Here is a 23,903-nt window from a genome sequence, read left to right as displayed (position 1 = left end):
CTGCTGTCTCAAAATTACTCCCCCCTCCATGACGAGCGTCTTTAGTAGTTAGTCGAGCACCTTTTGCGGTTATGAGCTTCTGCTGGATGAACAGCCGGACAGCGGCTTCTCACGGCGTTCCTGGGAGTCTTAATCAATGGCCTCCAGAATATTCTTGGGTTTGCGTGCTGAAGCCAAATTCTTGGCGAGAGGGGTGGTGGTGGTGGTGTGGGGAGGGGGGGAGTAGGTGTGTGGGGGGGGGGGGGGTGATTAATTTTGATTGCAACTGTATAAGTGAGAAGCACCTGAGTGGATTTGGCCAGAGACTCCTGTTTCTTGGTAGGACGGCTCCGACATATGAGCCGCTTGAGCAATCCCTTCAGTGGAAAAACTATCCCAGACTTATGTTCGTCATTATTGATCTAACGACTTAAGTGCATACATTAAGTCCCTCCGAGCCGAGAGGTTTGTCCCAACATCTTATTTAAATGGCATCAAGTGCAGGATTAGCCGTGTGATGTAAGGATTACATGTAATCCTGGAAATTCCTTTTCCCCTGGCATCTAAGTGCTGCTGAGACACCAACATCTGCACCCTGAGCTGCGGGCAAGGAGAGAAGGCTTGTGGGCTTGTAGCGAGGTAAGTGATTATAATGCGGGGTAAGACGGGCATGATGGGGCAGATAATATTTAGGTTGTGCCTCACATCTCTGTGTCATGTCCTTCTGCATGGCTGAAGTTTTATTCCCTTACCTACAGATGTAGCAGAGCCAAAATTATTATTTAAAGGGGTTGTACCACAATTAGAAGTTATCCCCTAGCCATAAGATATCCACAGGTTAGGGATAAGTTGCCGATTGGTGTGGGGCTTACCTCTGAGACTCCGACTGATCTTAAGATCGGGGTTCCGTTTCCCCTGTCCTCCTCACTGTGGAGTTACTGCACCCTCCAGCGCTCCATTAATTTTCAATGGGACTGCGAAGATACCTTAGTGGATCCCGCTTGGGTATTTCTGTCAGCCCCATTAAAAGGAATGGAGTGCTGACCATGCATGTACAGCCAGCGCTCCCTTCATGGTGATGTCACTGCAGGGAAATATGTGACCCCCTCAGTGACAGACAGAACGGGACACGGGAATCCCTTTCTCAAGATTGGCAGGGGGCTCAGCAGTGAGATCCCCACCAATCAGCAAGTTATTCTCTATCCTGTGGATAACCTGTGGACAGGGGATAGCTTGCAGTTGTGGTACGACCCCTTTAACTCTTTTGGGTTTGAATTGTTTTTGTATCATGAGTTCGAATAATTTTGGTTTTACCTGCAGTCCTACGTAAAATCCCCAACAATGCTCTGCGGTATTGCAGTGAGTGGTGCCAAATGACAAACTTAGTTCTGCTACATCTGTAACCTTTATAGCACCATGAAAATGTACATCATTTCTAGGACTTACTGTGACTGCATCGCTTTGAGAAGTCTTCAAGGTCGCACAAAGACCATTGAAGCAGCCAAAGTTACTTGAGAACGTGACCTTATAGGGTAATACGGAGTATTAGGATGAATACCTCTAGTAATGCATTATAATTGGGCGATGATTTTAAAGGGATAGTGACCTAAATCCAACTAGTTCATAAAATAGACATGTCACATGATAACACTATAGTCCTGGACCTCACATCATCTATACTGCGCTCAGCTATGCAACCTGTTGGTTCAAACGGTACCAAAGATTTAGTTCCTTTGTTTGGGGAAACATTTGGGGCCAGTTGGCATAGACCCCCCCAGTGTCATGTCCAGGGGATACATCACGTCAGACTGGGGTTCTTTGGGTCCACTGGTGAAAGTGATTGCAAAATCTGGCGTCCTCCATCACTCTCTGCAGTTATCATTGTACACATAGGCAGAGTTGGACTGTGGTCCCCGGGGCCCACCAGTAAAATTTATTCTGGGGCCCCTGTATAGTTACATACAAATATTAACTGATCCCCATTCACACAAATTCCTCGCCAATTTGTTTTTCATATAGTTCAATAGAAATGCGTCGGTGTTTGTGTGTGGCCCTATCTCCATCAAAGTATACAGAGAATGCAGCGGACAAGAATTGGTAGACTCCCATTTTCTTTTCACCGGAAGACGATGATGTGAGGCAGACAAGTGGCATCGGGAAAGTCTTGGCTTCACCAATTATATTAGGTAGACCTGGTACTCTCGCCTTCTCTTCGCAGTTGGCTTGGACGGTGGGCTTTTCTCACAGCTCACTGGATGCAGAATGGGTGGGGGCTCAGAGTCTTGGCTCTCACATCCTTACCACAGGAAGCTCCCCCAAGATGGGCGCCGTACCTCTTTATCTACCTAATGCTTTCCAGCTCTTGCCATACTGCACCTTCTGCTGCTGGATTAGTTTCCTCCATGCGTCTACGATGACATCAACCAAATAATCCTTTAAACATCACACTACACGTCTGATGACCATAAACACTTCTGGTACAATTGGCTTCTGCCTCATGAATGTTTTTGCCTTCTTCTGGATCAACACTGCAGCTAAATGGTTTGAACTAGATGGATGTTTCATCTTTCCCAATTATGTTACTATAGTATGTGGTCTTCATATATGTCTGATGTTTTGGTAGTAATACCTCTCTAGTGTAACCTAGTTGACCATTTAATCTCAGGAAGTTATAAAGAGTTTTGGGGTGTGACTGATGAAGTCATTTTTCTTCTTTCTCTCAGTAAATCTTTGAAAGCCATTGTACAACTTCTTCAAGTGCAAGAAAGCCAAAGACTTCAGAGGTGCGAGCTTCTCATCCCTCGTAAGAGCCATTGTACTTAAGACTTTAGGCACAATGAGTGACACTGATCCTGGCTATGCAAATTCTCACTGTAGATGGAAAAATGAAGAAGTTTTGGCCATCTGCAACTACCACTAGGGGGAGCTTAATGTGTACAGATATATAGAGTTTGTGCAGCGAGCACGACCGAATGCGGACTGGCGACATAGGTAAAGTAGCGGGGAGAAATAATAGGGTAGTCATGGTGGTTCTGCTCCTTCCCTCCAACTTTGGAAGTCGCGGTCAGGGCCGGTGAGTCATATGCAAGACTGGTAAAAATAAAAACGATTAACATAAAATAAACGTGATGCGAGTCCGTACATGAGTAGGGACTTATTTTGGATGAAAACAAATAATAAAGAAATAAAACGGGGATAACCCCAAAAACAAGGAACCGTGTGGTACCTCAGTGTAGTTGTTATAAATGGTGGGAAGGACTCCAGCAGACAGTCTTTAAATAAAAACAATTTTCAACTCTTTATTGCAGGGGAGAGGGAATAGTGCAACTTTCCAGCAGACAACCACACTTCGGATTCACTGGTAATAACGGTCTCATCACATTGATTTGTGGTAAGATAGTACTTGAAATCACATTTGCAGACCTGGCAATTAAACATTTCCCCAAGGGACCTGTGGCAACACATTGCAGTAAAACTCTTCCAGCTTTCATCCAAGGCTTTGACTAATATTGAATAGACACATTGCTGACTCAATCCTTATCCCCTCTTTTGTCTGCTTCTATCTTCTATCTCTCTCTCCTCCATTCTCACTTCTCTCTTTCTCTCCAGATTTCCTTCGGGCTCGTACTCACACTTTACATTCTTCTTCCCACCACACTGCTTTAGATTAGATGACCTCCTTCTTCTCTCCGGTCTCCTTCAGTCTCTATTGAGCTGGCTAGATTAGATGGAACTCCCTAACCCCACCCTCTTACTACCTTTTATACCCTCTGTGTCTACCAATCCTGAGTGAGGCCCCAACTAACTGTCCAATCCCCAAGCTACCTAAGGATGATTGACGGAAGTGAGAGGAGGTTGGTTGACAATCTGCTGAATCATGCAGAGTTAGCTAATGGGAACAGTAGAAATTAACCCCTAATAAACCAAGTATTCTTGTTGCTTGATAATAAAACATGTAACACGAATCATTTTCCACATTTTCTCCTGAGTATAAGCATTCACTCTGACACAGTGATCGATGTACCCTAACTCTGGGGTACTACACTTGTGTTTTTGTAACACCATAAGCGACATTGACAGATCTCTTTCCCAACTTAGCTCATATGGGAGACTTGTTGTGTCAGACTGGGTAGTTAGACTATAAGTATAGGATCCAACAGGACCCACTTAAATAATAATGCCCAAATAGGATGGGGAGGAAAGAAGAAAAAGCAAAGCCGTATGGGGTCAATAACAAAAAACACACCCAGGTAAAGGCACTAGAAACAGACATACGGCAGCATTAGAGGTAGATGAAGTATTTTCAAACCTTTATTGTTCCATATTTAAAAAGGAAGACCTGGCCCCGTAGACTGGACTGCTTCTTGCGAGAAACGACCCATGCCCAAGTTCTGAAGATAAGATTGCATGAAAGTTCTATGGGAGGGCCGTGCAAAAGGGAGAGAGACAGAATATAAAGAGCATGGAAGTAGTTTCAGAACGCTTCCGTGATCTGCTGAGGTAAGTGGTGACAATGGCCTAGTGACAAGGGGGAGTCTGGAAATATCCAGTAGAATGGTGATTTCAGAGCCCTTATAGTGAACTAGCTGATATACCCGGCTTCGCCCGAGTTAATTTGGTACTGGTGTTTATCTGGTGGTTACTTTAGAGATACCGGGAAAAAAATATGTTCACCATTTTGCATGGTTCTTTGCGTTACCCAGGAAACACCACGTGGAGGTAACCATGCGACGTTTCCTTTATGTAAAATGACATCAGGAAGTGATGGAATTACATTCCGTTAGTAAAATTTGGATGCTAATTCTTTTGCGCTTAGAATTGAATAATGGAGTTGGGACCCATTAACTTTTGCTATTTATGACATAATCAATGCTCGTGCCAAATTTCAAGTTTCTATGACATCGGGAAGTGAGAGAATTAGATTCCGTACGTAAAATTTGGACGCTAGTTCCTTTGCGCAAGAGCTGAATAATCGAGTCGGGACCCATTAGCTTTTCCTATTTTGGACATAATCTATGTTTGTGCCAATTTTCATGTCTCTACGACATCGGGAAGTTGGAGAATTAGTGGCAAGTCAGTGAGTCAGTCAGTCAGTGAGGGCTTTCGTCTTTATATATATAGATTATGCCTGGTTCCAATGCTCCAATGCTCTGCTCTGCGCAAATTACATGGCGTGGGCACTTAGAGTCCTGGGCTCTTGGACCTGCCAGACGGTGGACTATCTTCTGGCCTGTTTGAGGCCTTATTAAAGATGGAAACAACGCTGTAATAGAGAGCATCTGGTGGCACACCCTCAGGCAGGCCCCGAAGTTTCAAGTTGTCACATGGACCCCTATTTTCGACGTCATCAAGATGTAAAGTGAGGTCTCATCTGGACGCGGTGACAGTCCATTGTTTGGGATAATTGTTGTAATTCAATCGAGGTTGCAGCGTATTTTTGTTCCAATGTCGGGTCCCGTTCAGACAGGGTTTGTACCATCTGCTGTATGGATGTGGCATGCTTTTCCTCTAAACACTGAAGCTCGGTCTCCAAATCTGTCTTTGTGGGCGAAGCTCGCACCATCCACCATATTCCAGTAAGGTGTGGGGTATGTTTGCAGATGTAAGCAGCGGTGTCCCTGCCTGCTGCTGAAGATCATCCTGATATAGTGGGTGAGGGAGCCAGGGGGAGATGTTGGGTCATCTAAGGCCCTAGGGGAGGATTCTGCCAAAAAGGTAGGTGACGGCATTTCAGAGCCCCCAACAAGCCCAAGCACTGGGGTACTCTGTCTGGGAAAGGAGAAGCCGTGGCACATGTCTGCAGCCCCGCTAGGATGGGGGTAGCATGGGCGTAACTATAGGGGGTGCAGAGGGTGCGGTTGTACCTGAGCCCAGGAGCCTTAGGGGGGTCCATAAAGTCTCTCTTTCCCATATTGCAAATCAAAACTATTAATGAAGCTTTATAGTTGGAGCCCAGTTCCAGATTTAGCAGTGGGGCCCAGCAGTTCCACCTCTGTTGGGTAGACATCAGCAGTTGCACAGCCTGGAGGCCTGTTGGGTCCCGGGGTAGCCATGCTGCTACTGATTTGGTTGTTGTGGAGCCTTCCCCACCAGGAGGAGCAGCGGTAGAGCTGCCCTGCTGGGAGGCTGAACCTGCTGTATGGACACCATCGGGTAAGTGATGTGGCCATATTGCCATAAAGCAGCTCAGCGGAGTGTCTGCTGAAGCCAATGCAGGGGTCTTTCTCTTGTTCCCTTTAGCCATTATGAGGGGTACAGGTCTGCAGAGTGTCCAGACTGAGAGAGGGCTCTGTGGTTCCAGAACAAAAGTTGGGGTGCTGTCTAAAAGGTAAAGAAAAAGTTGTGGCGGAGCCGTGTCTACCATTGTGCAGCATCCCCTCTTCTGGGAAGTGAGGAGACCAACTGCTGGAGTTTTGGGAGAGGAATGTTGTCCCCTTCTTGTCTGATGGAGGATTCTACAAGCTTCATATAAAGAAATAAATCAGCCCAGGTGTCTTATTCTTCCGTGCTTCTCTAACTCCGCCATTACTGTTGGGAGGGTGCCGGATACTTCCAGTGGACTCCATGGAGACAAATAGTGAAAGATCTGAATCCAGTAAAAGCAATAGTTTATTTAATCCAGTATTAACCCTTTCCAATCCACTGTCTGACGTCTGAAGACATTCTGATTGAAGGCTGTACAGCTCCGATGTCAGAAGACGTCCGGCAGGGTATTCTTACAGTATATTACTGGCCGCTCTGTTGTTGGGGGCCTCTCCAGCATGTCCCATACTGCAGTACTGGCTCTAGCCAGCAGATGGCGCCATTGTATAATGGCAGAAAGAGAAAGCCCCCTAGGAAACCCTGAATTTAAAATTGAAGTGGAAAGAGTTAAAACATTTTTACCGGTATTACCAACTGATCATAAGAATAAACGTACGCGTTTCAAGTGAAAAAAAAAACGCTTTTAGGCCAGAGTCACACGAATGTATCTGCTCAGTGTTTTGTGTGCGCAATATGCAACGAATAGAACCTATTGATTTCAGCGAGTTCATTCACATGATCACATGTTGTGCACATTTTCCTCGTGTCCCGCTCTCTATTCTTCTCCTACTAAGTCCTGTCTATCTTTAGTAGCTACAATATGAGAGGCGCGTGTCAGGGACCAATTCAGGTAACCCCGTTGTTTCACCATATCAGCTGCCGTAAGTTCCCGCTGCTTGTAAGCGTCTTCTGTAGTGCGAGCCCTTTGATCCTGGTTGGTTCTCCGGCTGCTAGGATCTCTATTTTTCTAAATAAAGACGTAATTACTCTTCTCTCACACAAAACCTCTACTAGCCTTATATCCAGACATGAGATCTCAGTGTGATGATGACTAGAAGTAAACCGTCAATTATTAGCATTATTACTTGTATATGAACTACAATCTGGTATAACATGGGGATCCCCTTCCGGTCATCCATACATCTTCCATACCATTGCACTGTATATCGGCTGAAAAGCAATTGTTGGCTGGAAAAATGTATTTCTCCTCCCAGCAGGACATATATATCCCTGCCGGGGGGGGGATATCTCGCGCACATTGGAGCTCCACGTGTTTACAAGACATACTCAAAATATGCAACTGAGTCAATAATGAATTCTCATGAGTTCTTCCCGGTAATTTGAATACCTGTGAAGCTGTAGAGGTAATACAAGGATCGTCTGGTCATGCGGAACGCTGGTGTAAAGGGAGCAGAGATCGCATGTCAGACAACTGTAGGAACGGCAGCACAAACTGCAAACAGAACTTTAGTGCTTCTTTACTATCCTCAGGGGGGTAACTATAGGGGATGCGGTTGCACCTGGGCCCAGGAGCCTTGGGGGGCCCATATGGCCTCTCTTCTCCATATAGGGGGCCCAGTACTATAAATAAAGCATTATAGTTGGGGGCCCCGTTCAAAGTTTTGCACTGGGGCCCGGGAGCTTCAAGTTATGCCTCTGACTTTCCTTAATGTAGTTTAGGATCCTCTGAACCGGAGGGTGAAGTGAAGTACCAACCCAATCACATAAATTCTCATTTAAAGAGCTGATAGCGGATATGATAGGATGCAATGGAAGTGGTGCCACATTATTATTGATCCTTGGTAAACCATCTGACTGAACAGTTTTCTATTTTGCCTCTTTTTTTGTCCATTTTAGTTTTAAACAAAGTTTTTATTGAGTATTTTCACAGAATTAGGGGGCATATTACAATCTTAAATCCCCTTGCAGGGGGCTCATGAATGCAACATTAGAAAGCTACATACTTCAGTAAAACTCTGTACTCGGGCATATATAATATAGGGGGGGTTAACAAAAAACACGGGCTTTGGCCCAGAGAAGACGCCGGCGTTTCTGGATTATGTTGATCTATGGCTTCTTCTCTGCGACTACAACTTGCATTGGTGGATTGCACAGCATCCTGTGTTCACACACAATGATTTCTGGGAGTATTCCTAAACCCATGCCGTGATTGGCATTACAGAATCATGCCTGTTTTTAATGTAGTGATGCCTGGGGTCCCGTAGATCTCGAGCAGCCAGTATTGACCATTGATCTTGTCCCTTGTGTTCGAGCATTTCTTCAGCTTCTCTGGATCATCCGATGACATTATGTTCTGTAGATGGTGCGATATTCAAAGTCTTCACAATTTTATGTTAAGGAACATTTTTCTGAAATTGTTCTACAATTTGTAGATGCCATTTTTTACAGATTGGTGACCGCTGACCATCTTGGCTTCTGTGAGACTCCCATGTGACTTGGTACTAATTAAAACCAGCTAGGGGTCAGTTTTCTTACTTTTCCAGCCTTCTGTTACCCCGTGTCCAACTTTTGTGAGTTTTGTTGCTGCCATCAATTTCTAAATGATTTAATTTTTAAAAATGAAATAGAAAAATGCCCCCCCCCCCCCCCTTCTGATATGTTGTATGGTCGGCTGTGAATAGGATATGGGGAGATGAGATTTCCAGATCATTGCATTACTTATTTCTCTACATTTATTTACAATCTAAACAGTGTCCCAGCTTTGGGATTGGAGTTGTATGTTTTTAGTTGCTGTGATGTTGTCTTGTAGATGTTCTGCAATGTCGGAGGACTTTAGCTGTGGGGTGGGTACCTCATTCCAATGTAGAACTGCGGATAGTGGATTTTGTGCCAAAGTAGGGAGGTATAGATAAATTGTGTGAGGTGCTATGAAAACCTGTTGGTGGCCTAAACATCTCTTAGGCTTGTGGTTTTTCCATCATGGGTGAACTGTTGGCCAAAGAGAGCTCGTTCCCTGGAGGAGCATTGCAGGGCTGGAGGCCAGAGGGGACTTGTCCATTGTGGTAGTTGGATGAAGGTCCAGGATAAGGTTTATCTATCTGTTGGTGGGCTGGAGGTCCAGGAGAGTGGGATGCAGGCCTACATAGCGGGTCACTGATCCTAAATTGTGGACAAACCCTAAATATAACCTGTATTAATTCAATCCATAAAAACTGCTGAAATATGAGATCCCCCTATTGACTAATAATACAAAACTGCCAACAAACGTAATTCTGCACAGACATGTCAGTAACAATGCCTAAATGAGACGTTGGTATCAGAAACCACATTGAAATCTAGAGTCCAGAATGAATCAAGATCAACACTCCTATAATGCCTTCTGACCCTCATTCGCCCTCTGTGGTGCCGTATTGTGAGCAGTGAGATACATTGTAATCAGTGTGGTATTGTAAAGAAATTTAGTGATGAATCCAAAATAAACATTCAGGCTGCTTTACTGCCAAACCAGATATTGCTTATTCAGATTATACACTCTGTCAAAACAATCCACCACCAGAAGAAGTTCCTGTGTTGCTGCAGACCTCGTCCTGCGGTTCCATCTCAGGCAGATCTGTAAATGATGGGAGTTGTGGAGATTAGATGGACGGTCTTGTTACCGGAGGCCCTAAAAGTGGTTCCCTCCTTGGCCTATAAGAGGCTCCTTGTGTGTAGTGGCCTCTTCTTCCGCTTGTAGAGCTTGTTGACCACTAGACGCCTCTACGAAGCAGAGAAGAGATTTCCCCCGTTACCAGAGGGGGCGCATTACTGGGATGTGAGAAGCTAGATGGTCGTATCCATGAATTGTCCCCCACCGGCCGTTCTGTCCAGACTGTTTGGAGGTGTTGGGACCGGTGGATGTGTGAGGGCACACAAGGTGATTAAGGTCAGGACCCCCTGAAGACCACCAGTGGAGAGGAGCGTCGGACCGGACTCTTAGGGGGTGTTGGGACAAGTGGATGGGGGCACACAAGATGACCAGGCTCAGCACGTCCCCTACAGACCACCAGTAGAGAGGAGCATCTGACCAGACTGCTAGGAGGTGTTGGAACCAGTGGATGTGTGAGGGCACACAAGGTGACCAACACTAGAGATGATCATCTGACAAGCATAAGCAGCTCCAACTATTTAGTTGTCTGCTATCCAGGGACAGTTGATGCCATCATTACACCCCTGTGTCTGCCAGAACCTTTTCCAGGCACTTGGCTAAAGGACATTTTTCCTCACGGCGCCCATAACGCGTACTGTCTTTGACACCCCCAGTCGCCTGTTTGCAGTGGTGTTGTGCGCCTCAATCCTGCCTTTGCTGTAGATCGGCACACTGCCCCCTGCTGGTGTGATGGTCTGGAGGTCCATCATCTATGACGGTCGCAGTCAGTCACCCCTTGTAGTAGTATGAGGGACAATGACAGCTCAGAGATATGTTCAGGACATCCTGCAGCCACATGTGTTCCTCTCATGGCGGTTTTCAAGAGGCAGTAGGATAATGCTCGGCCGCACACACAAGGGGGTCACAGGAGCCCCCCCAACATTGTCACACTTCTATGACCTGTCACCAGATTTATCGCTATAGAACAGAAACATGGATACAGCAGTCTGACACGGCCTCCCCTGCTGCACTGTCCTACAATGGCCTGCAGTTCTCCCATACCCCGAGACCAGATGACAGGCGTGGTGGAGGAGTAGGTGCTCTTCTCTCCCCGAAATGCACCTACCAGGTCATCCCCCCTGTACCCTCACTCACTTTTCCATCCTTTGAAGTACATATGCTACGGCTTTTCCGCCCGCTGTCCATGCGAGTAGCAGTTATCTATCGCCCCCCAGGTGCTGCGCGCCTGTTTTTGGACCACTTTGCTGCCTGGCTCCCCCACTTCCTATCCTGCGAAATCCCAACCCTCATCTTAGGTGATTTTAACATCCCCACTAATGACCCCAACTCACCATCTGCCTCTCAGCTTCTTTCGCTCACCTCCTCCCTTGGTCTCTCTCAACTCACAGCCTCCCCCACTCACAGGGATGGCAATACTCTGGATCTGGTCTTCCTCCGGCTCTGCTCTGCTTCCAACTTCACTAACTCCCCTCTCCCGCTCTCGGATCATAACCTCCTCTCTTTCTCTGTCACGCCCCCTAACATCTCTCCAGACCCACCTACCTACAGTACCTACAGGAACCTTAAGGCCATTCACACCCAGAACTTTGCTGAATCCCTACAGTCCTCTCTGTCCCCCATCTCTCTCCTCTCCTGCCCCAACCTGGCTGTAGCTCACTACAACACCGCTCTCAAACATGCCCTGGATGAAGCGGCGCCCCCCAGGACCCGAGCCATCCGATGTAGACCTCGGCAACCCTGGCTCACGCCTCAAGCGCGCTTCATCCGGCGGTGCTCTAGAAGTGCTGAACGGCTGTGGAGGAAATCGCAAACGTCCGCAGACTTCCTCCACTACAAATTCATGCTTAGAACCTACAACTTCGCCCTCCACCATGCCAAACAAGTCTACTTCACCTCTCTCGTCTCCTCACTATCCCACAACCCTAAACGGCTCTTTGATACTTTTCACTCCCTTCTCAGCCCTAAACCACAGCCCCCAGTGACGGATCTCAGTGCTGAAGAGCTGGCTGCTTACTTCAAAAAGAAAATTGATGACATCCGTCAGGAAATAACTTCCCAACCCCAGACTAGCCCTGACCCTAGTCTTGTCAGCACTGCATCTAGCTCCTGCTCACTGTCTGTACTCAGGCCAGCGACAGAGGAAGAAGTCTCCAAATTGCTCTTCTCTGCTCGCCCCACCACCTGCGCTAGCGACCCCCTCCCCTCACACCTCCTCCGTTCCTTCTCCCCAGTGGTCATCTCCCATCTCACCACTATATTCAACCTCTCTCTGACCTCTGGCATCTTTCCCTCTTCTTTCAAACACGCCATCATATCCCCACTGCTAAAGAAGCCGACTCTGGACGCGACTGATGCTGCCAACTACCGACCCATCTAGAAACCTCCCCTTCATCTCCAAACTACTAGAACGGCTGGTTTACTCCCGCCTTGTAAGCTACCTATCAGAGCACTCTCTCCTAGACCCCCCCACAGTCTGGCTTTCGACCTCAATACTCGACAGAAACTGCCCTTACAAGGGTATCCAATGACCTACTGACAGCCAAATCGAGGGGCGATTACTCCCTACTGATCCTCCTCGACCTCTCCGCAGCATTTGACACTGTTGACCACAAACTCCTCCTCAGTATGCTCTGCTCCATCGGCCTAAAGGACACTGCCCTCTCCTGGTTCTCCTCCTACCTATCTGACCGCTCTTTCGGCATCTCCTTTGCTGGCTCTACCTCCCCTCCTCTTCCCCTTGCTGTTCGGGTCCCCCAGGGCTCTGTCCTCGGCCCCCTTCTTTTCTCCAATACCACCTGTATGCTGATGACACCCAGCTATACACCTCTTCCCGTGACATCTCTGCACCTTTACTCCAAAATATCACTAACTGTCTGTCCGCTGTCTCTAACACCATGTCCTCTCTCTACCTAAAACTAAACCTCTCTAAAACTGACCTGCTGGTATTTCCACCCTCCACTAACCGACCTCCTCCTGACATCTCCATCTCAGTGTGTGGCGCCACCATAACTCCTAGACAACACGCCCGCTGCCTTGGGGTCATATTCGATTCTGATCTCTCCTTTACCCCCTACATCCAATCTCTGGCCCAAACATGTCAGCTGCACCTCAAGAACATCGCAAGAATCCGCTCTTTTCTCACTGTGGACACGCTAAAAATGCTTACTGTCGCCCTCATCCACTCCCGGCTCGATTATTGCAACTCGTTGCTGATCGGCCTCCCCTGCACCAGACTCTACCCTCTCCAATCCATCCTGAATGCGGCAGCCAGGCTCATCTTCCTGTCCAGCCGCTACTCGGACGCCTCTGCCCTGTGCCAGTCACTGCACTGGCTGCCCGTTAAATACAGAATTCAATTTAAACTCACTACCCTCATCCACAAAGCCCTCCACAGTGCAGCGCCCCCCTATATCGCCTCCCTCATCTCAATCCATCAACCAGCCCGGGCTCTCCGCTCTGCTAACGAAACCAGACTGAGCGCCCCTTTAATTCGAACTTCTCATTCCCGCCTCCAAGACTTCTCCAGAGCAGCACCGGTCCTCTGGAACGCACTACCAAAGGCTATCCGGGCAATCCAGGACTCGCAGAACTTCAGGCGTGCTCTAAAAACGCACCTCTTCAGGGAGGCATACCGAATTCCCTAAACAAACCCCTCTGTACGCTGCCTGATAACATGCTCCCTGACCTACTGACTGCAATCCCTGCTAGCCATCATAAACCGCTCCTGCAGTCATACTGTTTCTGCCATCACACGGCTAAATGTCTGACCATTGTCTGTGTATAACATCCCTCACTCTCCACCTCGCCATACAGTGCACATCTCCAGCCCCTTTACCTTCTGTATCCCCCCATTATCTGTAGTATGTAAGCTCGTTGGAGCAGGACCCGCACCCCTATTGTTTCCATCAATTGATTACTATGTAACCGTGGTTCTGTAATGTTTGTACTTTTGCCTTTCTGTATCCCCCGTCTGTGTAAACGCTGCGGAATATGATGGCGCTATACAAATAAAGATTATTATTATTATTATGTATGGGACCATCTGAGACACCATCTTCAACAACCTATAAGTTTGCACATTCTAGGGGATTACTTACAGCAAATGTGCAGCAATATGCTGCAGATATACCAAATAGAACCTGTATGCCTCCATGCCCACCCATATCACATCTTGTACCTAAGCTAGAGGTCGTACAACAGGGTACTTGACCCTTCATGCCCACATGTATCACATCTTGTATCCAAACTAGAGGTGGTGCAACAGGGTACTAGAGCCTTCACCTTGTAACCCATCTTGTATCCAAGCTAGAGGCGGTACAACAGGGTATTAGAGTCTCCGTGCCCACCCGTATCACATCTTGTGTCCAAGCTAGAGGTGGTACTGCAGTACCCCAGAGTCGGGTACTCCAGCACATTCTGTGATTATTACAATGTTAAATCAGGTTTAATGTAATGTATGATTTGTGTGAAATGTTATGATGTTATACCGCTCATATTCCTCACTGAATTATGTGTTCTGGTAATATTCTCCAGCCCCTGGTGAGTACGGGTTACCTAGCAACAGTCAGGGGAATGGGTAGCCAGGTGTAAAGGGCCTGCGACTGGTAGAATCCCTTGATATGCTGGGTTAGTGTAACAGTACAAAAGTAGAGCGTGGGTGGAGTTAAGTCAGTCTTCCAAGTACAGAGCTAAGCTTGAGAGAGGCCTGGGAGGAACAAGGAGAAAACCAGTGCAGTGGGAAGGAGAACATCAAAAGTGTGAGTACTCAAGAGCAAGAACTGTTCAATAAGAGAGGAAAGGGAAAAAAGAGGAGAGCGGAATGAGATCCAAGTCAGCCATACAAATCGGCAAAGCATAGGCACAGCCAGGGAGCAAAGCTGGAAGGAAAAGCACAGAGGATAAATGTAGTTCCCTGCACCAAGCCCCTGAGAAACTGCAGAAGTAATTAAAGCTAACAATTGATAACAATGAATTAGAGATCATAGGTATAGAAACACTATGTAAAAAACAGATATAGTCTATCACTAATGTTTTTAACTTTTCTTTTCTAAGGTCTTCCTTAGGATGTCAGAATCCAAGAACCTGACGTCCTCCCTGGAGACCTTTGTGAAGTCCTTGCTTCTCACTGCTTTTCAGGAGGTACATCAAAACTTCACCAAGAAAGAAGTGGGGAAACGTAACCAGGAAGACACTGTTGGAGCCGTCACATTCATAATGGTCTTTATAGCCATATTTTCCTTTTTCATCGTCTCAGTATTAGTCATTGCCATCAGGTCGAGGTCCTACGATCCGCTGGAAGAACACTACGTCAATAACTGCAACATGGTGGAGTCTGGAAGAACGAGCCCAGTGTACTTCCAAGGAACCAAATGTCTAATCCATGAAAATAAAACAGTGGAGGACAGGCCGGGGCCACAGGGGCATTAATGCGGATATAATACGGATGAGTGTCCGGCCTGACCGCAGGTATCTATACCCAAACGCCGAGCCCCATAGATTCCATAGTGTCTTGCGGTCAGACCAGAACACTCATCCATATGAATAACTGCGACCAGAATCCACTTTCATGTCCCGGCCGGAGACTGCGCTACTCTCATCAGTCAATTCAGGACCTAAACATTACTTGTATTCTGCCTCTTTTGCATGATGGGGATTACTCTTTTTTTGATGCAGCCATGTGAGACCTCGCTTCTTACAGGACTTTGTCCGACTTCGACATTAGATTTTAATTTATATACATTTTTATTTGCAAAAAAAATACAGAAAAAAATCCCCCCCCAGCTTTCCTCTATGAAGCTGCCGTCTGTATCATCCGCCTGCTTCGGACTTACCTTTAATAGATTTTATTTAGTGTAAAAAAAAGTCTGTTTGCATCATTTACAAAAAATATTTTTGCTTTTTTAAAAAAATGCATTAATTCCTTTTTTCCACCCACAGTTAATTATTTTTCTTGCGTTTTATAGATGGGGCTCACAAGACCCCAATAACGCTATGACCACACAACATCTCATACTATGAAGCCTAGAACAAGGACGAGCTCAGTGTCTATCTACTCCATCTTTGACTCTCTAGTGAGCATCAAGCACAGAGAGATGGATACGACCTCCTCCGAATCCCTCTGCTTTGAAGGGGTTGTCTAAGAACTGACTAAAATGTTTGTCGGCTGTGGGAGCCCGTCCTAGGACAGGTGAATACACGTCAGTCCTGGAGGGGAAGGGGTGCGGGTGGGAACGGAACACCAGACTCTTCCTACTAGGCTTACCATTTAGCCTACCGAGGCCGAACAGTGTAGCATTAGGCTCTGTTCTCCCACCGCCTTCCCCCTCATTTGGAGATACATTCAGCCATCCTAGGACGGGTTTTACCGGCTCCACGCGTGACGACCATTCTGTTGAGTTGCTGGACAACCTTTCTAATAACCAACTTCACTTTGTCATACTGAAGAGAAAAGGAAAATGGCCTTATGTGCCAACCGCTCGGGTTACCAATATCGTAAGCAGCTTGCCTTGAATAGTGGCGCTTCTCACGGTACAATTAAAGCAAACCTCTGGACCGTAATGCCGCCCCTCCGCCACACAGCGGCTTATTCCCCGCCAAGCACCCAGATATAGGAGCACGGGACTCTTCACCGTCGCACACACCAGTCCAGGGAGGTAAGTATCAGCGCTTTATTACCAGCGCACCAAGGTGATGAGACAAAGCATTTCAAGGCCGGATGAGCCCCTTTCTCAGGCAATCAATACCAAAACTAATATTAAAAAACATATAAACTACCTGCCTCACTAAATACATGGGGTGTATCTGTATTTTATTAGGTAGGGTCCAGCACAATGCCTCACGCACACCGAGTCATAGAAACCAATATGACCATGTGAATCGGTGCATATATAACACTAGTCACTGACTGCTATCAGTGGTACTAATATACTGAAAGCACCACAATTAGTGGAGAGGAGATAAATGCCTGCAGTATAAATCTGAAGCTAAACCATCTCACTAGCGCCCCCCGACACGTTCCACCAGACAGCCGGCGTCCTCAGGGGGAGTTTATATGTTCGGACTCTTTGGGTCTGGATTATGTTGTTCCGCTACAATCTATCTGCTCTTTATATATCTGTTATATGTGATGAATACAAGTTTACTTTTAAGGGATCCATTCAGGGTTGTTGGTTTTGGTATTGATTACAGAGACCCTGCTGGACCCGCAGCTTTTCCTTTTTGTCTATTAGATTACCTTCCTCAGGTAAGTCTCCACTCAACCTCCTAGTAACCTACCTGAGGAAGGTGTCTGTCCAGCCTTAAAAGGCGTTGTCCTGTCATCTTGGGGTCTTGTTAATAAAGCATTTATACTTACCTCCCTGGAGTGGGGTGTGCGCCACTGAAGACCTCCGGGCTCATATTTCTCAGCTGCCCTGGTTCTTTATTTCTCAGTAACCTCTGGGCTTCCTATAAGGGTGGACTTATTATATGACTACACTTATAGTGCACATGGCCGCCCTTTCTGCTGTACAACAGACTGCCTCTCCATGATACACAGACTGGTTTTTACTTCATTCTACACAGTTATCTCTATTTTCTCGCTGTGAAGTAGTGGCAGCCATCTTTTTCCCATCAGCCTCTGTTCTAATATTGAGCCAGCCAGCTCCGTCCGATGATGACCAATCTCTGCGTCTTATAACAGAAGAGATGGTTGCCGCCTGCCGTCAGGGCGCCTCTACCATGAGGCAGCCGGAGCCTCTCACCTCAGGTGGCAGTCTGTGGGACCTCAGAGTCGCGGCAGGTTGCCACCCAGATGGTGTTTATTTTTTACCGGCCATCGCCAGCAGCGAGCCGCCAGGCAGCAGCCAACAAGCATTTAACTCACTCCGTTCAGAGCTCCAGTTGGGCAGCCACCGCTGCTATAATCAGTGACCCCTTCTGCAGCATTTGCTTTCCTGCAAGCAGACAGTAGCGCAAACGCCCGAAGATGGGGGGGGGGGGGGGGCAGAGATCAAGGGTCAAACTCTGATTACAGCAGTGGAGCCCACCCAACCAGAACTATGCATTGAGTGAGGTAAATGCTTATTGGATTTCCCCCTGGCTGAGGGTCCACTATGGGGATCACTATTACTGCTGGGGCTACTATGGGGATCACTATAACTGCTGGGGCTACTATGGGGATCACTATTACTGCTGGGGCTACTGACATGGTCACTATTACAACTGGGGCCACTCTGGGGAATACTATCACTACTGGCGCCATTAACAGGGGTCACTATAACTATTGGGGCCACTATGGGGATCTCTATTACTATTGGGCCCACTATGGGGATCACTATTACTATTGGGGCCACTATGGAGATCACTATTACTGCTGTAGCCACTCTGGGGAATACTATTACTACTGGTGCCATTAACAGGGGTCACTATAACTACTAGTGCTATTATCAAGACCAATATTACTACTGGGACCGCTAACAGTGGTCACTATCACAACAGCAGCCACTATGGAGGTCACTATTACTACTGGGACCACTATGGGAGAAACAATTAATACTGGGGCCATTTTTGGGGTCACTTACTACTCAGATTACTATAGCAGATACAAATTATACTGGAGCCACTATGGGAGTCACTGTTACTACTGAGGCCACTAACAGTGGTCATTACTACTACTGGACTCACTAATGGGGTCACTATTACTACTAGGTACTCTAAGGGGGACACTTACTATTAGGGCCACTTCGGGGTGCACTATTACTCCGTCACTTCAGACAAGTCTCACGGGTGTAAATGAGTGTTGCATACCCTGTTTATTGACACTTTCAATACATGCAGAATGTGTGGGTTTTGTTGGGGGGGGGGGGGGGGGGCATTTCATCCTTCGTCTCAAGCAGCATAAAGGATTGCGGCTCTCCTGCATCCGATATCTACAGATCTCGGCTACGTCTTCATATTGCCATCGGCTGTATCGCTTTATTCTACATTAATCAATCATTTTAGATATCAGATATTCAGAATACGTCGGGGGTCACATCTGTATTGGGATTCTGTTATTCCGTTTTGTCACACTGTATAGCATACGTATGTAGAACTATTTGGTTTTGGTTTTCTGCCTTCCCCATCGTAGCGGCAGCTTATGCTGTGGTTTACATGTTGTCCATAATTAGGTTCAGTGTCCGCAGACGGTTAATTCTTCCCATTTAACGAATGCCAATCAACTCTATTAGGAAACGAGTAGAGATGAGCGAGTAGTGCCTTAGCCGAGTATCTCCCCACTCGTCTCTAAAGATTTGGGGGCCGGCGGCAGGCGGGGGACAGCGGGGAGGAACGGAGGGGAGATATCTCTCTCCCTCTCTCCCCCCTGCTCACCGCCGCAACTCACCTGTCACCTGCGCCGGCAGCCAAATCTTTACAGACAAGCGGGAGGAAACTTGGCTAAGGCACTACTCACTGATCTCTAGAAAGGAGCCATCATTTGTGTCTGATCGAGTTTCATCATTGTCGGCATCACGGTGGTGGGCCAGCAACAGCAAAGATTGTTTAGCTCCTCATAAAAGATGGGATCACCCGATGAACAAGGTATGGGGGAGGAACGACGGTACATTCGCAGGAGATATACTGCCGTGGTACCCAGAAACAAGCACTTGGTACACCAAAAGCCTACCCTACACGCGTGTGACATGTTTAAAGCTGACACCTTATAAGGCTCGAATAAGGGTGTAATACGGTTTTATGTGTGTTGTATTTAAGGAGGTCACTGATTGTCCAGCTAGTACACTGTAGCAGACTACGAGCCCAGGGCTAGACTGGGGAAAGAAGCCAAAGGTTATAATGGTTAGCCACACACCGTACCATGGAGTAGGCCAACATAAACTCAATGATCAAGATGTAGTTTCTTGCCGTTCTCCAGGTCTGGAGACGCAGCTGTGAGGCCAATAGACCAGGCTAAACGGATCTCCTGGTACTTGTAGTCCCTGCACATTTGGATGTAGATGACCACAGGAGACAAATATCACTTCTAGGAGTGTCCCTAAAGCAGCTGATGGGAGGTGAGGACACATATGTGCAGAAGAAGGGCAAGGCGACTAGAGGAAGCAAAGCACCACAAGCCTGTTGTTACTGTTGCTCCAGAGCTGTGCCTCTAAGTTTCGGATATTGTAACCACTAATCTTATGCTACAAGTAAACTGTCAGTCACCGGTCTTCCCTCTTCTCTGGACCATTTGTTTACTGGTGTTCGCACCACGGAACAGAACCAGCGGGGCGCACGCCATCACCTCACTACACGCAGTTGTTTGCAGTTTCATTGAAAAGTCCACAGAATGGTTGCTTGTAAAATAATAGCTGCAAGGACGTGACTTCTAAACAGGAGATCGAGTGTGCCGGAAAAACATCATGAGATACGGCGAACAATTAGCGGCCGGCTCATGTTTGTATTCATATTAGAGATAAGATAAAACTGAGCGGTATATAAAGGGCAGCCCAGCATGTGAGGGGCGGAAATATGGAATGATCAGAGGAAAGGACATCGACATCTCACCTCTACACAGTGAGTATGAGAATTGTGGGGAACCATTATGTCAAGGTAGTTTAATACAACTGCGATTATATATGCGCTAAAGCTGCAGAACTATCCCCCCCCCCCACAAGTGTTTTTAGTACTTCGTAGAGTCCCTTTTGTGGATATGACCGGCCGCAGGCGTGATGTATAGTCAGACAGCAGCTTCTGACAGCGGTCCTGAGGGATCTTCTTACCCTGTTTCTCATGGGCAATGACCTCCACCTCACTAACATTTTTTGGGTTTGGGTGCTGCAGTTGCCTTCTTCACATCCCACCAACGATGTTCTATGGGGTTCAAGTCAGGCAACTGTGACAACCACTCCAGAAACTTCCAGGACTTCTTCTGTAACCCAGCTTTGGTGGACTCACAGGTACACTTGGGACTATTGTCCTGCTGGAAGGTCCATTGACGCCCAAGCTTCAGCTTCCTTCTAGGATTTCCGGATACTTGATGAAATCCATCGTATCGTCCTCACACTGCAGGTCTCCATCTCCAGAGCATCACCGAGCCACCGTCATGCTTCACAGTAGGCCGGGGGTTCTTTGCCTCATTCTTCCTCCTCCAGACAAACTGCTGATCCAGAGACCTGAAGAGTTCAGTGTTGTTCCATCGCTCCACCGACCAGCATCCCACAACTTCTGTGGTTATTTATATATTTTTGCGCATATTGGAAGCAACTTTTCTTGTGCTTTTGGGTCAATAGAGATGTAGGACTTGGACTTCAGGCATGAAGATCTTCAGCGTTTAGTGTGCACCTTTCTGTGCAAACAGAACCTCAGTGCTGCCACCAGATCTTGCTGCAGGTCTTTTGCAGTCACTGGCCAGATTTTGACCACCTACCTTTTGAGGAATCCGGTGATAGCGCCCTCTTTCTGCCACATCCAGGTAGTGCAGCCACTGTAACTTTGAACTGCTTCCAGCTGTATCTCCAGGAGTATTCAGTGTCTTTGTATCTTTTCCCTTGTTTATACAAACCAACGATCTCTTCTATAATGTTTTGGGCCTCTCTCTTGAGTTAGGCCGGCTGCACAGGCTCGGGTCGGATTCTACATGCGGGATCCCACAGCTGAATCCAACTGTGACCCCGACCCTGCTTACCTGCAAATTCTGTACTGCGGATGACCACGGGGGTTCGCAGACGGTCATGTGCAGTACAGTTTTTTTTTTGTAACATTTGTATTTCCCGCGCTGGCACTAGGTAATGACACGGGCACCCGAAGCCAATCCGCAATGTTAATTGCATATAGCTGCAGGTCGGACGGCCTCCATTGACTTCAATGGAAGCTGTCCGCCTGGAGTCTGCAGCAAAATAGAGCATGCTGCGACTCTTCCTTCACTCACGGAATATGCAATTCATTTTCGCGAGTGTGAAGGAAAAAGCTGAAGTACATACCTTTCATTGCGTGCGATTTGCTGCAGATCCTCAGCACGGACACCGACCGTGGACTCCGCAATAGGAATCCCATCATGTGACGCCGGCCTTAGCCATATATCTAACATGCATCCACTTACTGAAAAGAATCCGAAAACATAACCTTTAATATTATTAATTACAGATATATCTTTAAACGTTTACACAATTATACTCTTCGTTAACAGTGGGGTCGTTGGTCTGTTCTGAACAGTTTGCTCCCCGATTGGCCTATCTGTTCCCCATTAGTAGGGTGCGGTCTGGATACCTCTGATTGCTGACGTGGCGACATCACAGACATGGTTATTCCTGGATAATTGTGTACATTTTAATTATGCTCAGTTCTTCTATTTTAATTAATAACATTAAAGGTTATGTTTTAGGATTCTTCTGTGTGAGCGGGTTTCGGACAAGCATGGATCCTTATTGCCAATCCGTGTTTGCATTATTTCTTACATGCAATCCAATGTAATAGACAACAAAGGCCTCACCAGTTCAGGTATTTTATGGATTTTAGCTCAAGTATATCTGATACAACCAATGAAGCCCTTGATTAGTTGCCTCAGATGCACTTAAGACAATACCTGATATACAAATTTGTGCTCTTCTGAGGAATTTTATCTGTAGTAGTCAGTAAAAGTTTCGTTTAGTGGTGAATTTAAGAAACCTCTCGTTATATTAGTTAGTTGTGTTGAGCTTTAAATTGTTTTTTATTCTTTTGCAAACAACGGAAAGTTTGTAAATGTGAAAAATAATCCTAATTTGCAATGGCGATTGAATAAATTGGATTGCAACTGTATCTATCTTAGTAGCTCAGCAGACTTTGATTCAGTCACCCACCAGCACTGTCACACTTTTTGCCCAGTGGAACGAACTGTGACATTTGTAATCCAGAAAACTAGCTGACTTTTTAGAGGGTAGAATACTTCTGTAGAGAACGGTATTTTAGCCAAATATGGCGACCAATCAAATGGCATCCTGGTTCACACCGCTATCATATCTGTCATGCCAAAGCAGTGCCTGGAATTAAAATGAAGCTGTAAATGAATTACTCTATCCTCTATGTTACAGGATTGGCAGACATGTACAGATCTACTAACCTGACGCAGTCCCTGGAAAATGCCTTTAAAAAAGTCCTTGAAGATTACATGAACAGATGGAACAACAATGTGACCACCGAAAACCATGAATTACAGGAGACTCTCAACGCTGAGAATTTCGACTACGTCATCCTGTATCTCATGGTGATGATCGGGATGTTTTCCTTCATCATTGTGGCCATCTTAGTGAGCACCACCCGCTCAAAAAGGCCTAAAAACGTGGACGACCAGGATCCGTACAGCAGGTACATCGCCAACGACTTCTCTGAGAGAAAGGCAATGGTTCTGGAAAATCCAAGTGTGAAACCATATAGTATATCTGTGTCACAATAGGCACAGGATCCACGGGGTGGAAGAAATGGATCGTGTCTGACCACCTTCAAACTCAACGTGAACTTATAGCTGGTCCATTATTATTTTAGTTAGTAGGACATCGGACAGTTTTGTATCGGAGCCCGGTTTGCAAACTTCCCAGTTAGGACTGCACACCACTGTGAGCCATGGAGGACAACCATGGAAGAGGGGGCATAAAATGATATAGACTCATACTGTACCTCCATGGGAATATGGCATGTCCCATCACATTGCATATTACAGAGATCGAATTGCTTCTAGGGGTCATGGCGGGAGATGGATCCATAGTGTGAACCATAGTGTAAGTCCATGCCTGCTGTCTGGTTTAGCCATAAGTGCGGGATCCGAAAATACTTCTGGCCATGACATAGACAAGATAAAGGATGCTGAAAGTGTTAACTTAGGTCTAGTGGGTAATTGCCTGGCGTCCCAGACTGCTCTCAATCTGTTTTGGCGTACCGGAAACGTCAACGGAGCCACAGGTTGCCGCAACTGTGACTTGCAATTCACAAAAAATCCAAACTTGATGGATATTTTGTGACCTGCGAGCCATGGTAGCATCGACCTCTGACTTCATTGAGTTCATTTGGCAGTGTGAGGTTGCAG

At 46.7% G+C, this 23,903-nt stretch overlaps 1 protein-coding gene and 1 long non-coding RNA gene across 2 annotated transcripts; both read left to right on the top strand.

Moving 5' to 3' along the window:
* The first annotated feature begins 328 nt into the window (after nt 1–328).
* LOC136624559 (uncharacterized) lies at nt 329–15,698 on the top strand. The gene is made up of 3 exons (XR_010792348.1): nt 329–618; nt 2,703–2,782; nt 14,942–15,698. It is a non-coding gene; the product is annotated as an uncharacterized lncRNA (long non-coding RNA).
* A 7,227-nt stretch (nt 15,699–22,925) lies between these two features.
* Nucleotides 22,926–23,276, top strand: KCNE2 (potassium voltage-gated channel subfamily E regulatory subunit 2). The gene has a single exon (XM_066598943.1). It carries the CDS (start codon nt 22,926–22,928, stop codon nt 23,274–23,276), a length of 351 nt encoding a protein of 116 aa, XP_066455040.1.
* Nucleotides 23,277–23,903: the final 627 nt, after the last annotated feature.

The sequence above is a fragment of the Eleutherodactylus coqui genome, chromosome 4 (genome assembly GCF_035609145.1).
Source record: "Eleutherodactylus coqui strain aEleCoq1 chromosome 4, aEleCoq1.hap1, whole genome shotgun sequence".
Classification (NCBI taxonomy): Eukaryota; Metazoa; Chordata; class Amphibia; order Anura; family Eleutherodactylidae; genus Eleutherodactylus; species Eleutherodactylus coqui.
The sequence above is the reverse complement of the archived record's forward strand: the minus strand, read 5'-3'. Positions and strand labels throughout refer to the sequence as shown.

Coding starts and splice junctions, on each gene's coding strand:
- KCNE2 (XM_066598943.1), top strand. CDS start 22,926: ATGTACAGATCTACTAACCTGACGCAGTCCCTGGAAAATGCCTTTAAA.